The 16358-nt window shown below is 40.9% G+C and overlaps 1 protein-coding gene across 5 annotated transcripts; it reads right to left on the reverse strand.

Moving 5' to 3' along the window:
- Positions 1-586: 586 nt before the first annotated feature.
- Positions 587-15970, reverse strand: SLITRK3 (SLIT and NTRK like family member 3). 5 transcript variants are annotated; one of them, XM_027587721.2, is made up of 2 exons: positions 15818-15970; positions 587-10007 (listed from the first exon to the last, which is right to left on the reverse strand). In XM_027587721.2, exon 2 carries the CDS (start codon positions 9984-9986, stop codon positions 7047-7049), a length of 2940 nt encoding a protein of 979 aa, XP_027443522.1. In that variant the 5' UTR covers positions 9987-10007; positions 15818-15970; the 3' UTR covers positions 587-7046. The 5 variants fall into 5 exon arrangements, with proteins under 5 accessions (XP_027443522.1, XP_027443523.1, XP_027443521.1 ...); XM_027587722.2 differs by lacking the exon at positions 15818-15970 and adding an exon at positions 15554-15621; XM_027587720.2 differs by lacking the exon at positions 15818-15970 and adding an exon at positions 14789-15344.
- Between the last annotated feature and the right edge of the window lie 388 nt (positions 15971-16358).

Consider the following 16358-nt stretch of genomic DNA (forward strand, 5'->3'; position numbering starts at 1 on the left):
AAGAAAGACTTTGTAATTCACTTTACACAGCTATGCTATGAATTAAGTGACATGTTTTACGATGCATTGTCACCTCAGTTTATCCTTGTGATTTCTTTTGCATTCGAATTACTTTTAATTATAGCTGGTTTAGTTACTTTAACGTTAAGGTTTGATTCCATGTTCAATGGTTATGTTAACAGATGACAGTTGAAGTGGCTTAGAATCATGCTGAAAGATACAGTGAACCTACTATGGAATATAAACACTTCCAAAGATAGAACACCGAAAGTTAATGTGAAAGTCTTGTTTAAATTTTCTCCATCAAGATTTTATGAGATGGTCTTCAGAAAGGGAGAACATTTTCATTTTTTCCCTCTCTCTTTCATTGTCCTTCTTGTTGAGGAAGGTTTTCTGAAGGCAACGTGAGTGGCTCCTGGGTCTAGTTATTCCACAGATTACTTACACCTGTTAACATTTTCTGTACCCACCTCCCTTCTACTGCCAGCTAGAAAAGTAAAGCATCTGATGAACTGTTCATTAAAAACAGAGGAATAGATTTCACTTTTGAATCCAAATCAGGTGAAGAAGAGCACAAGTAGGGAAAAAAAAATCCCAATTCAATTTAATACATATAAAATGCCCAATTTAGATAGACTTTAAGGGTTTTTTTTTTTTCCAATTACAGTATATGGTTAATAGTTTACATATTGACATAATTGTTTTGGTTATAAAGTTACCACAGAACAACAACAAGAAAAGACATTTTAAGATAACTCATTTTACCAGAATTCTGGGGGGGGGGGAAGCCTTAGAATTTCTGAATAGTCAGAAAGTTTATACTGTAAATAAGGAAAAACCACTGAAAATGTGTGGGTTCCAGTAACAGCAGGTGGTCTTAATACAAATATTATACATTTGTTTCTTTATTTCAGTTAAACTAGTATTTTGGAAGCCATGGCAAAGACAGAGTACATTTAAAAGGAGGAAGTTCAAGGTTTTGAGATTTTAAAGATAGGTTCCATATTTTTAAAGTATTTGCTGATTCTCTCTTAATTTCTAGAAGTGGTTCTGTTTTACTGTTATAGGTTCTGACTTTTTCACCAGACTTATAAATGATGTCACAATGAAGAGATATGTGTTGAATTATTTTCTCAGCCTAGGTACAAAGGTAAGTGAATTGGACATTTTGTCATTGGGTGCAAGGACTCTCATCCATCCCTGATCTTGTCTTGGCACCTAATTTGAGCTCAATAAATGTGCCCTGAGTCCCAAGAATATCTTGGTACTGAGTCAGAAACAGAAGTAGAAACAGAGCTGTCAGGATTAGTGACAGGAATAGGGCCAGGAAGAAGAGAACTTCTTTCTGTCCCTCCACACGATCAGATGACATCTTTGTTTCAGCATCTTCTTTCGGGGCTAACTTTTCCTTCCCCAAGTTAGGAAAGTTATGCTCTTGTTTTAAATGCTACGAAAAATCATTATATGGTCATCCATCATCCTGTAAGCCTAAAAGTAGTAAAATGTGTCAGTAGCACAAAAGCCCTATATTCACATATAATACAATATTGGTAATGTGATACCTGTCATCAAGAGAACAACGTGCTAATTGTTGCAGTTGAATTTAAATGAATTATTCAGGTTTGTTTTTACTGGTGATTGTATTTTTTTCATGAAAATTATTTGATTTTGATACAATTTAATACAGTGCAAACTATCAATTCACTGTACTAATAAACAAGTAGATGAACTGAACATACTAAGGAAACAGTTAATTAGGTATACTGGGCCTTTTTGTCACTGGGTGGTAATGAGGAAAGCCTCCTTTTTACTAATGTTCATCTGTGTTTTAATGTTTAAAGATATTGTAGAGGTTGGGTCAACCATAAATTTATTATAATGCCTCCTTGGTTATATATCTTTAACATTCACCACAAGTATTATTTTCTATTAGAATTTTTAAATTATATGAAAAATCATCTGTATTGGTGCAATAGAGAAGAAATGATCCATATTTTCAAAAATTATTTATATTCAGGAGCAAATATTATCAGAATTGAAGATTCTACCCAAGCTATTCCCTCTTCACAACAGATAAGTTCTGGTGTACACCTGCTTTCCTGACATGAGAAATCATCTCCTTCAATTTAGATTTCATAAAAGTATACTAGAAATGGTTATCTATTTTTATTATCACTACCTTTATACACTTTAAATAAAGGATGATATTTAAAAGAAATAAATAAGATCATGAATGTCATAACAGGACCTTTACTTCTCTTATATTTACTTTTAAGATTTCACTTTTTCTATAGATAAATTACAAAGGTAATTACTTTCACCTACAAAATTTATTCTAGAAATAGAAAACTGGAAAAGGAGGACTTGCTTTTCATGTGACTTGTGTTGCATATTTATAAGAGATCAGCTTTTTTACGGTTGAGGACTTAAATCACAATTTGAGATTTATCCCCTATGACTTAAATAATAAAAGGAAACAAATTGAAAGATAAAATAATTTTTAAATTCAGAAATATTAATTACAGTGTTACTTTTTACATGTGAGTATTTCCAAAGTGAAGACTCATAATTTCATCCATCTTCACTTGGACATTAGCTAGACAGAAGCAAGGAAAATAAATGCATAAAACTGAAATTGTTATACATGTGAGAAAAAGTGCATAATTTACATGTAAATATAATTCAGCATATATAAACTATATACATGTATATACAGTGTATATACATATATAATAGTTATACACACACATATACACACGATTGCCCAATTACACATGTGTTATTGCTCCTATTACTTTTAAAAGGCCTATAGATATTAAACCGGACACTTATATGGAAAAATTAGTGATATTTATAATCTGTTCACCTGAATTTTTAGCTGAGGATTTTGAGCTAAGTTATAAATGTCTAAGTTCAAATTAAACCAGCTCAACTCACTTAATTTAAGATAGAGTGTTCTTTTATTATCATTTCCTTTCATATTATCTTGACTTGTTGTTGTCCTGTCTCACATTTTGTAAAGCATTTCATTAATGTTGCCTTTGTCATAGCCATCTTAGAACATTAATCAGCTCAGACAACATACCTGTAAAAGGATAGGACTGTGTGAACAATGGATTTACACTAAATGAATCAAAATAATATGTTGCAATAGTTAAAGAAAATTCCTTATTTCTGCAATTGCATTATCAACTTTTATAGTGCTAGAAACAAATATTCTCAGATATCAAGGGTTTAAAACTAACATTCCTAGTTGAGGGGGAAAAGAAAAATTTAAGCTCAGTCATTAAACTTTCCTTGTGATCTCTCTCTGAACTTTTTCATACTTACATATATATATTGTTTTTAGTATTTTGCAATTGGAGGAAGTAATGTAGCTTTTTAAATAAAAACATAAAAGCATCCACATAAATTACACTGTATGATTAATAATATGTTAAAACCGTTACTGTGTCAAACTAATATTTCACTTTCAACTATTTTCCACTCACCATCTTATAATTAAAGGGATATTACAATACATTTTATTGTTTTCAAATATTATTACTATAATTTATAGTAAAGTAGCAATGAATAATAGCAAATATCTGCCAGATCTGGGTCTGCTTCAGTCAAATTGACCATAACTGTGAGGTGAATTAGCAATCTTTTTTCTCAAAAGTAATTTTTACTGCAACAAAAACATGGAACAAATCCTAATCAGAGAACCTAGATTAGTACCCATGGTACTTTCTGAAAACATACCTGGTATTATAAATTAAAGCTAACTTAAATAATTCTACGGCACAGCTAAAATAAGTAGCCTAGCCAAAGGGGTAGAAAACTCCATGGAAGCAAAAATTTATCTCCTTGAATACAAAATTCCATTCTCATATAAATTTATTTTTGCTAAATAAAATTTATTCCTCATTCAAGAGTAAAATCACTACCTATATTTAAGACAAAAGAGTCTTTCTGTATTTAATAAATAAAATATAAACATAATTATCAAGTTATATTGTAATTTGATATGGTTATGGACACACATTTTTCAAATGTCAAAAGCACCAGGATCATTAGGGATTGTACTTTAACCTGATTTGTATAATATGCCATGTTATGAATGTGTGCATTGTTATTAAGGAAATGATTACCGTCAGAAGTATCTAGCTTTTCATTTTGAATTTCTATTATGCACATGCTTTCTACCATTCACCAGAGTATTTTATTGAGGAATGGGGACATGATAAATCACTAGTTTAGAGGGACTCCATTAGATCAGGTTTTAAAACACTTACAGGTGTTTAAAACACTGACTTTCTGTGCTTTAAAAAAAAAAAAGTCCTCAAGTGAAGGAGGGAAGGATGATTATAAAGAATAAGGAAAGTGAGATAACTAAGAAAAAGCTAACTTATGGGAAAGTAAAGAGAATAAACAAAAAAAAGGAGAATGACACCTATTTAATTGTGGATCTGATCCTCTTGCACAAGAAAAGTACATTTCAATATTGTATGTAGAGATATAGTGAATTATGGTTTTCTTTTCTGCTATAATTCCAATGTACCTCAAATAATGGAAGACAGAAAATTTAGGTACAATGTGCCAAATGCAAGGCGGCCCTGAAAAGTTGCATTTTTGTATTGATATATGTTTGTTTTTATTTTATGCATACTTATGTTGATACCCATTTATAATTAATCAAGAGATATCTAAATATGTTCTTCTAGACATTCATGGGGCTTTTTTAAATACAATGCCTTAACTTTTATATCAGTAACACAGCTTTAGAAGCTGCAAGTCTTTTTTTATGAAAAAGAAGTAATGTAAGGCATTGGTGACTTGTGGTGAATTACATTCAACACGTAACGATAATTTCTACTAAGGGCAGCTTAAGAAAACTGAGAGAACACTGGCCTCACTGCACAGTTCTGCAGCTACAGGGTCTGTGGATCTCTGGAGCTCTGCTGCCCTCTACTGGCATAATGAGATAAGTGCCTGCCTCAAAGCTCAGGTTTCTATCAGTTTAGTTTCTTTCACAAACAAGATCCTGGCACCTTAAAAATCCAATTTTCTTTGGTTTCACTCACATGTAAATGGATCATAACTTGGATTATTGTCAGATTAATTTTAAACATTATTTTAATACCATACAGAAGGAAAAACTCATTCAGCATCTTCTGTCTTAATTCAAGCCTGACTGGGGCCAGCTGCAGTTAGGTGGCTAGAAAAAAATCTAGTAGCTAAATATAACAATGACAACTTGTACAGATTAACAGGATTCTGACAGTCAAATTGGCTCCAGGGCCTTAGAGTTTGGTACGCGTGTGTGTGTGTGTGTGTGTGTGTGTGATTTTACTGCATGTTTTAAAAAAAGAATAGCAATTTCACTTTCCTTTTTCTTTATGTCATTTACTATCTTAAGGTGCATGGATCCTTAATTCCTTGATTACCTCGTCTATATAATCCTGTACTTCTTAGCAATCTCCTTACTTTATTTTCTCCCAATCACAACCTGCCTAGGAAAAATGGTGCATTATTGGGTTTCTGAGCTTGAAATTCATAATCCAAGAGTAAAAGTGAACTATATAAATCAGATTTTTTTAAGTCCCAATTGTATCCTGGTATGTGATGGGGTGGTAGGTAATAAGATTTATCAACATCACAGTGCATCAAACTTGTTAATAAACTAGCTTTCTGTATAACAAGTAAAAGAAAGATTTAAAAAAAAATGGGAGCATGAAAGGCATGGCATAGCTGGAGTTTAAGGTTCAAGCTTGGTATCCTCTATATATAATATATTATGTTTTTCAAAAACTTTTTATTAGGAAAGCTATACCAGACGCATAATCACTATACAATGATTAAACATTACCTTTACAATTTATAATCACTGAAATTACAGAATAAATATATGCACATTTCTTTTGAATCTTTGTGTGTGAGAGAGAAAACATTAAAAGTGCTTCCTACAAAGCTGTTAGTGATATATACCCAGTTGCTTTTTTATTTTTTAATATTATATATATATATATAAGAAAGTGCAGATGTTCTCCAAAAAATCTTGGCATCAGGATGAAGTGTCACAAAGAGGGTGCTCATCCCTAGGTATGCTTCCAGCTGTTAAAACACCAGGCTTCCACTTCAGTAGGATCCAACCTAGAATATGACTTTTCCCAGGGTGGTAGGAGAGTGCTGTACACTAGGGTTGAAGGGAACATGAAGCTATGCAGAGTAGAGGAATGGATCAAACCCAAAATAATTAAATTGGGTTGAAAAGGAATGGGGCGCGTGTTTGTGTGCGCATGCACGCACACATGTATACATTTGTGTCTGTGTGTCTGTGTGTCTGTGTGTGTGTGTGTGTGTGTGTGTGTGTGTGTGTGTGTGTGTGTGTGTGTGTGTGTGTGTGTGTGTACCTGCACCAGAAGGAAGAGGCTGCAGGTTTAGGGACCTGACTGTGTGCAGGGTTTGTGATTTGCATGGGGGTATGTGTGTGACAGAAAAAAGAGTGGGTGAGAACATTCGAGCAAGACCCGCCCCCTCCCTCCCCGTCTTGCAGTTTCCAGGCATGCAGCAAACTGCATTGTTAATACATGTACAGAATCTGTGCCATGATGGGAAGAGGAAAGAAAGCCACAAATGTCAATTGTTCCCCCCCCAATCAAACAAAACTACAACTAAAAAAAAAAAAATTACTGAAAATAAAAAGACACATCAAATTTTACTTAATTAGGATCAATACAATGATCCCCAATATACCTTATACATGGCACAGTCAAAGTCTCAAGTTTCAGTATAAAAAATAATGATAACATTTGCTGGCAAAAGTCTGCGAAGGCACTTCATTGATTAATGATCTGAGTATGGCCCTTCCTCCAAATCACATCTGAGAGGGGAGAGCATACATCTGTATTTTCTAGTTATCATGCGATTTCAGTCCTGTTCAGGGCAGGGAAGTTTGTGAGAATGGAGTTATTGGGACAAGTGTAAAGGGAGCAAGGGATATATTTCTTTTATTTTCCTTTTCTTTTGAAAAAAAAAAGCACTAATTTATTTTTCTTTTACGGTTAGAACCTATACGTTGTCTTCTCCAGGACTTCGAGGTAATCCGGCTTGGTTTGAAGTTTGGCCCTTAACTCGAGGTAATCACTTTTTTGGGTTTGGTGGTCTGTGAAGCCCTTTCCAGCCGAGAAGAGAAGGGTTTCTTTGAGCCTGGCATCCTGCTGTAAGTCTGGGTATTGCATGCCAGGAGGGTGGACGTGCAGTTCCTTTAATTTGGGCACAGTGCCATAGAGACAATCCACGAATCCCACTGTGCAGGGGGCTGGCTGTGGCCTTTCTCGGTCTAGTAGCATACTGCCACCACCACAGCCTCCCCCAGGAGGAAACAGCACCACCCCACCATTCTTCTCGTGGTGGCGGAACCCAGCCAAGTCTCCCCCAGTTCCCGCAACTACCCCTGAAACCCCACCAACTGCTGGGTGGTGAGGGTGAGGGTGGTGGTGATTCACCGTCACTATGGTGTTGAGCTGGGAGCTGGACACTGCCAGGGCCCACTCTTTTTCTTTTTCCAGCAAGGTCCGGTAGCTGCTGTGGTTCTCCTTGGGTGTCTCAGCAAACTGCTCACTTCCTAGGAGAACCTCACCTATTCCTGGTTGTTGTGTCCCAGGACCCCCTCGTTCTGCACTCCCTGCCTCCTGGACTGAGGAAACAGCCACCTCCTCCTCCTCGCGAGGCTTATAGATGGGGTTGTTGCACATCTGGGTAACTGGGTGGGGGATGTACTCATATACGTGGCCCACAGGAGGAGCCTTCTCTGGGGAGGAGAGAGTTGGTCTGCCCCCACCTCCACTTCCACCTCCACCACCGCCACCATCTTCAAAAAGCCGGTGGCATTGCATCTGGATGCCAGTAAGGTCCACACCTTCTTGCCTCTTGCTTCTAAAGGGCAGCTTCTTCCGGCGCCTTCGGAGCACATAGGCAAAGAGGCCTGCAGAAACAAAGACTGCAGAAAAAAAAAGAACCAGCAGGCTGAGAATCAACACAGAAAGTGGCACGGGGCCTCCAGGGGGCGAGAACTCATAAGGTGATGCACTTGTTGGCCCCCCAGCAAGGTGAGAATCTCCAGGCTGGGCTGGGGATGCTCCAGCTGGTGGGATGTGCAGCATCTCTGGGCAGAGAACTTCCAGCTCAATCGTGCGCACATCACGGTGGGTGAGGTTCTCAGGGCTCCTGCAAAGCACATCACCCACCACACTGACTGAGCTGATGGTTTCAATCCACTGTTTGAAGGGGACCAGGTCACAGGTACAGTCCCAAGGATTCTCATTGAGGTCTATCTGGACAATGGCATTCAAGTGTTCTAGGACACCAGCCACAGGAAGGTAGAGGAAGTAGTTCTTTCTCAGGTTGAGCCGGGCCAGGGATGTGCCTGCAAAGGCGTCTGTTGGTAGGGTCCTCAGCAAGTTATTGTTGAGGAATAGCAGCTTCAAGTTGGGCATGAGGCTGAAGGCTGCAGGCTGGATTTCTCGGATGACATTGAACTCAAAGTACAAGTAGTGCAAACTCTGTAGGCCTCGGAACATGCCTGGTGTCAGCTTCTCGATATCGTTGCCATTGAGAAAGAGGCTCTTTAGGTTGGGCAGGTTAATGAAGGCTCCATCCTGGACATAAGAGATACGATTGTTTCCCAGATGCAAGAGATCCAGGGAGGAGAAATTCCAAAAATCAGAACGGTATATTTTTTGAATCAGATTGCTACTCAGGTAAAGTTTCTTGGCATTCAGTGGCCTTGGAAGAAGTTCAGAAATGTTATTAAATCCTCGCTCTTTGCAGTTGACAGTCAAACCAAGGTCGTTGATGTGCAAATTACAGGTACACCCAGTAGGACATATAATGGGAATGGGTGGTCTGGTCTGGTAAGGAGCAATGGGAGGTTGGTTTGGACCAGGGTATAAAGCTTGGGATGTGGAGGGTGGCCTTGGTGTTCGGGGCTGTTTGGTGGGCTTGGGCTGTTTATTTGAGGACTTATATTCAACAGAAGAAGCAGTAAAATGGACAGAAGACAACATTGAGGAAGGCTTAGTTGGCCATGCATTCTCTTTGCTTGATGACAAGTGGGGAATCCCCAAACTAGCCTCCACCTCAGAGTCAGACAACAGGGGACAGAGTTCTGTCTTCCTGATTTCTCGCAGGTCCTTTCCATGGAAGTGGAAAGGGGTCTCACAGGTGATGTCTCCCACCAGGGCAGTGTAAGGAATGCGTTCCAGCCAGCTCTTCAGTTGCACTATCTCACATGTACAGTTCCAGGGATTTTCTTCCAGCTGGAGCTCCATCAGGCTTCTGCCAATGTGGTCTAGCATTCCTCGGTAAAAAAGAACTTTTAACCTGTTTCCACGTAGGTCCAGATGGGTTAAGGAGACAGCCTTAAATAAATTGGTTGGAAGCATGGGGATGAGATTATCATTTAAAATCAGAACCCTCAATTTACTTAGGTTCCGAAATGCCCCACTCTCAATACGTTTAATGACATTGTAATCTGCCTGTAGATATTCCAGACTTTCCAAGCCAAGGAAGGTGTCATTTCTGAAGATATCTAGTTTGTTTTCATGTAGATATAACCTCTTTAAAATCTTAAGACCATTGAAAGCTCCTGATTGAATGTCCTGCAATGCATTGTTCCCAAGGTTAATGGACACAGCGTTGTTCAAATGAAGAAAACTGTTGGTGTACAATTTCCTCATTGAATTCCTTTGCAGATACAGTTTAAAAGGTCTTGACCAGAACTCAGTAATCTGACTAATATTTGTAAATCCTTTACTGTCACAATGTATATGAAAGAGGCTTTCTTTAACTTCACAGTAGCATGGATCAAAACAGGGCTCATCTATTTCCTCTGAGTCCTCTATCAGGGGAATTGGGGTAGTCCATCCTAGAGCAATTGTGCTTAGAAGAATTATCCACAACATCCTTCCTCTGTGAAGCAGCTCAGCTATGGAAGGTTTCATCGTTCGTAGTTGATTACAAAACTGCAACAGAAATAAAGATGCAGATTTTTAGCCTTTACTCATATGCACTATTCTAACTGACTCCTACATTTGGAGCTTTATAAGAGTGATACAAACTTTAGCAGTTGTTGAACTGACACTCAAAATGATCTGTCAACATGCTTAATATGACTTGTATTTAAACTTGGGTGACTTTGAAATATTGTGCCATGCAATGACATTTTCCTAAACCAAGCCATACTTGGTAAAGGGCATATCATACTAACACAAGCAGCCTTCATTGCATCTTACAGCAATCAAATGACTGGTTGATGTAAGTGATGCCTTTTAGATATAGGCAGACTCAGTAATAATGGCAGTAATTTGGCCATTACACCTGTTTGCCTGTGAAAACTCACATTGATATCAGAAGTGCCCATTACAGATCAGATTGGGATTCTGATAGAAAATTAATATTCTTTAAACTATAGGTTTCTACTCATAAAGAGATATAGCATACCACAAAGTTATTTGATTAGAGTGTGATAAAGTATGAGCCCATTGCTCAGTATCAGGTGTTGAGATGTATAAGATGCTTGGTATCTCAGGAAAACTTAAGATTTTGCTTAAGAGATGATCACAATGTACTTAATTATAGTGTATGCTCAGTATCATACTATACCCCCACCTTCTTTTTCCCAAGCATGGATTTTTAACATCCTCTTTAATTAAATAATTTCTACATAAGTGTATCATTTGGCTATTTAAACCCTTAGGAGTGATTAGCCTTTCTAAAGAAGGAGCCCATGCAGTTGTCAGAGTTAAAGATAATGATAGCTAAAGGATGCTGAGTCTGGGAGTGTCTGTATCAAAACACTTGCAGAGCTTAGTTTGGAATGTGTATCTGTGCCTTCAAGATCAACTGAGGAACCCTGTAAAAAGCTGGAATGGCAGGTGGCTGGTTAGAAGATAGTTGGGTAGTGAAAGGCAAGAAAAGGGTGGAAACCTTGATTCTTACCTGCTGATAAATGATCTATCATATGAATTACATTTCAAAGAAAGACATCATTCTTTTCCAATCAGAAGAAACAAATACTGTGCACTATTCTTATACAGAGCCTTCCTCTATGGCTCTCTTTCCTTGCTTTATATCATAAGTATATGAAAATGCGTACATAAATAAATTATATTAATGCAGTTTTATTAGATTGCCCTTTCTGAGTCACTGAAATATCAATCAAAATTGAATGATTATTTTTAATCAATAAAAATAAACCAGAATTTTTAGCATATGTTTTCTCTCCACACGTAAGATACATACATTAAGGAAATATTTTGCCAACCCTCTGAAAACACAATGATATAATTTATAGGGAGAATGAAAAGAATAAATCTTCACATTCAACTTGCATATAATTTACACAGCTGTAAGGAAAGGAAGACCCATGAGAAAGCAAAGAGAAATCCGCCTCAGGCATGCAATACTCAATTTTTAGAAACAATTAAATGAAAAAAGAGAGAGACAGAAGGCAGATGAAGCTACATTGCAGTATCAGTCTTCCCTGTCTCCCTTATAAAATATTAAAATACACTTAAGTTCTTTCTTCACCATTTTTTAAATGTTTTTCTTGTTTCTGAGGTCCCTGAGATTTAGGTATGAAAGGCTCCAGATGTCTTTGACTTACCTATTTTGCGGAGATTTTTTTTTTTTTTTTTTAAGAATTGAACATTGGAAGAAAAAAAAAAAGCTTGAGTTTAAGGATCCTCTCTCCCTCTCCCTCCCTCCCTTTTGCTGAAGCTGAAGCAAAGGGGGATAGAGGGGGTGGGTGGGGGAGACGAAGAGAAAAAATAAAAGCAGCAAGCTTGAGACGTGCTGGGAATGCAATGGGCCTTTCAATGGGCTTCTTTAGGATGCAGAACTGCCGCTTGGCACACTCAATAGAGAAGGGAGGAGAAGGGGCTGCAGCAGGCTTCCAGCTCCGCTGCCGCCGCCGCCGCCGCCGCCGCCGCCGCCGCCGCCGTGGTTGCTCTCTCTGGGTACCGGCAGCACATCATTGGGCACTGGGAGGAAGGGCGGGAGGGAGGCAGGGAGGAAGGCAGTCTCAATCCCAGTGCAGAATCTCGGACTTCTCTTGTGCTGGCTTTTTTTTTTTTTTTTTTTTAAATATGTGCTGTAACCCTGGAGCCGGCTTTCCACGTCACGAAAATGAGCTCCAAGAAGGGAACGCGCTTAGCTTGAGGTCGGGAGCGAGCACTAGGAAGCCCTGACTATACGTGTGTGTGTGTGTGTGTGTGTGTGTGTGTGTGTGTGTGTGTGTGTGTGTGTGTGTGTGTGTGTGTGTGTGTGTGTGTGTGTGTGTGTGTGTGTGTGTGTGTGTGTGTGTGTGTGTGTGTGTGTGTGTGTGTGTGTGTGTGTGTTTCTGTTTAAGGGATGAGGAAAGAAGTGGAGGGGTCCAGATAACAAATTGTCAAAATAAGAAACAGGAAAGCAGAGGCCAACCTAAGGGAAGCATTCCTCTCGTGGGGAAGGTGGAGGGAGGAGGAGTGTAGGAATTTTTTTCTTTTTTTTTTTTATTATTTTTTTTAACTCTCAAGGAAATCATCTCCTGACTGTTTTGCTCCTCTAGTTTTCAAAGCTCCTCTCTCTAGTGTAGACAGGTTGTAAAGTAGATTATCTTTCGGAATTATCCTTTTCATAGCGCAGACACTCCTCTCCAAAGACGGGGATAAAAGGAAATTCAGGTCCCCGAAGGAGAAGAGCTGGATCTAGCTGATTCTGCTTAGGTGTCCCGAATAAGAGCTCAGGCAGCCTGAGCGACTTGGACCGAGTTTCTCCTGCATTTTGCTTCGATCTCTTTGCACCAGGAATCCTTTTGTTGTGCTGTAGCTCAAAGCCTTCGATTTCCCCTGGATTCAACAGCCATGTGTTTGCTTCCACCTTTTTAAAAACAGAGACAGGCCAACGCAGACCACTCGGTAACAATGGCACATTTCACTTTCTTCTACCGGGAAAGACTTCGTGGGGATAGGGGGCAGCATTTCAGGGTTTAGATTTTTTTTTTCCTCGACACTCCCCACCTCCCCACCCCCCTTCTTTTTGGTCCAAATATTTCTCCGTGATATTTGGGGAAAGAGGAAAATAGGGAGTCGTGAGTGGGGGTGGGGGTGATTGAGCGAAGACGTTGCAGTGAAGAGGGGCCACCAGATCACAGTTCACATGAACCCTCTAAGAAGGTTCTGACTGTAGAACTGACGGTTCTACAGTCCTACCTACTAGGACGAAAGACAGCTTAGTAGGGAAACTGGAGAGAGGCAAGTGTGCAGCAAACGTGTCTAGTTAGAGGGAACTGTACGGCATCGATTGTCCTGGGCGCCCCCCCCCGCCCCCACCGGCCCTCCACACCAATCCTGTAACCAACTCCTGGGGAAGGGAGGGGCTTTCTGGTTGCTAAAGAACTGGACTGAACCTCAACTGCCCAAGGACTCAAAGTTATCGAGTAGAGATGGCTTTCCCTTAAAGCGCTTTTTACAAAATCAAATTTTAAAGAAAAAAAACAACAATTCTTTACCATTCTAAATATATATAAGTCACTTAATGCAACATAAACATTCCTTAAGAGTCAGTCATAGAAGATTTGCATCACGTTTTGCATTTAAAATGACCGCACAATTGTCCACCGCTCCAGAGTAGCTAAGATTGGAAACAGCGATCACAGACTTAGTAAGCAGGAAGGCAAGATTCTCTAACACTCTACACCCTTAATGTTACAGACCCACCCTATTTCTCAGGTCGCAACTGAGCCGACCATCACCAACAGCCTGAACTCAGAACCAGAGCAATCCCATCTCCTTCACCAGCTGCCAGCCTACCCCCTCCCCCACCACACACACCACCTTTGGTACCCAACGTGCAAAGGCGGTGACTGTTTCACGGATCATATCAGAACCCATGATGCGATGGAATCGATGGGTAACCGAGAGGCTTCCCCGAGCTTCCCGGTGACGGTAAATGACCATCACTGTAATCGTCCTCTGTTCTCCCCTTTACATCCCCTCAAGTTCTTGATTTGGTCCATGTCCTAAAGGCTATTTCACCCTTTTCTTTTCCTTTACCTCGGTATAATGTGTCTAAGTGATAGGATGAGCTCCAAAAGTTAGGGGATGAAGGGCCCTGAAGCCCCGGTTTCGCCCGCTTCCTGCTGGGAGCGCCCGGCATCATTTGTCCAGGGGGAGGACAAGAAGCCCTTTTTCCCCACAGTGCCCCTTCCTATCTCCCCCCTCCCCTTTGCCGGATCTCTGAGCCCACTAATCTCTCCATATCTAAGATTAAATATCCCAACATGGAAGCAAAACGATCACCCCTTAGAACAAATAATTAAAATGCTGCATCATTCATTTTCTGAAGAGGTCTGAGCCTTCCACAGATCCTTTTCTAATCTGCTGTCTCCAGGAGAAACGCACAATGGGTATGTTTAGAAATGGAAAATGATTAAAACCTCAAGCCGTTTTCCTTCTTTTACAACACGAGCGAGCGACCCACTGGGGGAGGGGCCCTTCGCTCCGACACTTGGCCTATTTGTTGGAGTTACTTACAATTTCCTCCCCCAGAAAAGGGGTCCGAGGGTATGTTAGTCTCCAGTACCATTCCTTCTACCATTGTCCTTACAACTAAATGATCCAGTTCAAAAATGCAACAAACCTCTAGCACCTGTGAGCCTACAGAAGACATCGCTGCCAAACTCTAAATGCTCTACAATGCACATCCTACTAGCGAGAAATACTGGTTTCAATTAGGCAAAGTAGGAAAGGATGGCGGCGAGTACCTATCCATGCAGAGCGCTCTAGATCTCCGAGATTTGCTCCGAGGGGCTGCCCAGCGGGAGGTGCAAACTCTCTGGGAGGTTGAATTGTATCCATCGTGTCGTAGCCTTGCAGTTTCTCTTCCTCAGGCCACCAACTTTCAGTAAGGCCACCAAATCACGCTTGTAATCCTTTTAAGTGTTTCCACCTTTGAGACTTGAAGGGAAATGGTCGCTGCATACCAATGGGAGAGCCGGGCGCTCACCTAGCTTGACGTTGCCATTGACATGAGATCTCAGGACCACAGTTCCATACATATACCTTCGATGGTAAGCAGGCAGAGCGAGTGTCCTACGACTGGGTTCTTTGACTTAAAATCTCGGTGCTCTCGATTCACTGTCGAGCTTCGCGGTCCCTGAGAGTCCTGGCTCGGTCTCTCTCTCTCTCTTTTTTTTTTTTTTTTTCTCTTTCTCTTCCTTGCTTCCTGAAAGGTTGTCACTCAGTGCAAATCCCTGCCCAAGGCCTCCTTCGATCTGAAGAGATGGGACTAGCACTTATCTTCTCCCGGTATCTTTGCTCTTGACCCTTTAGGTAGGTGGGAGTGGGGGTGGGTGGTGTGTAGATGAGAGAAGGGGGTGGGGAGGGGCGGGAAGGAGGCAGGAAGGGGGCGACTAGATCCCAGATCCCAGCATTGGCCAGACGGTGAAGCGGGGGGAGGGGGGGACAGGGAGGAATGGGGGTAGAGAGAAAAAGAGAGGATACAAATACAACAGTATGGCTGTACACACCAAATTCGACTTGGATTTGCGAGATCTCAGGCAAAGCACGAAGGTGAAGCGATCCTGTTTGCAGAGAGTGAGCCCCCTGACAGCTCACCATTCAAGCACCCTCACTTCTCGAGCGCGAGAGGGTGGGGGGCGGGGAAGGGGACCGCGGAACGTTTCAGGCCAAGGAGACGCTCGCGGCGGCAGCATCTTTTAAGACTGACCTGCTTTAAAAGTGCCACTTTAATGGCCTAGGAAATAACTAAAATCGGATTACACGTTACTTACCAACGTCTGCACCCAAACTGGGAGCCCCAGATCGGGTTTTAGGAGGCAGTATACGAAACGCCGGGCTGGAACCCGAATGCAAATCCATCAGCTGCTGCCCCCAAATCGCGCACGCAGGGAGCGGCGCTCGGGAGCCCCCAGATCAGCCCATCGCCGGAGCCTCCGCCAGCTTGTGCCCCCTCCCCCCCACCCCGCACCCCCGGCCCCTCCTCCGCGCCAACTGTGTAAATCAGCCGCCGCAGTCCTCTATCCGCGCTTCGCAGGCAAATCCCTGCTTAGGAAGCAAGGAAGCAAGTGATCTCTCTCTCTCTCTTCCTCTCTTATTCTCTCTCTCCTCTCATTCTCTCTCATCTCATTTTCCATGGGTCACAATCTGGCAGGTCTACAAAGAGAAGCCCTGTAAAATCGAGTGGCAGGAAGTCAGCATTCTGTATCTGGGGATTGATTTTAACTTTTATTTGCAAATGAAAGGTGGCTGTTTGGAAAATTACAGGCCAGGCCCGAGGGGTTTGGGCGGGGTCATCAGATTAAGAGCATCTGA

Source organism: Zalophus californianus, chromosome 1, assembly GCF_009762305.2.
Source record: "Zalophus californianus isolate mZalCal1 chromosome 1, mZalCal1.pri.v2, whole genome shotgun sequence".
Classification (NCBI taxonomy): domain Eukaryota; kingdom Metazoa; phylum Chordata; class Mammalia; order Carnivora; family Otariidae; genus Zalophus; species Zalophus californianus.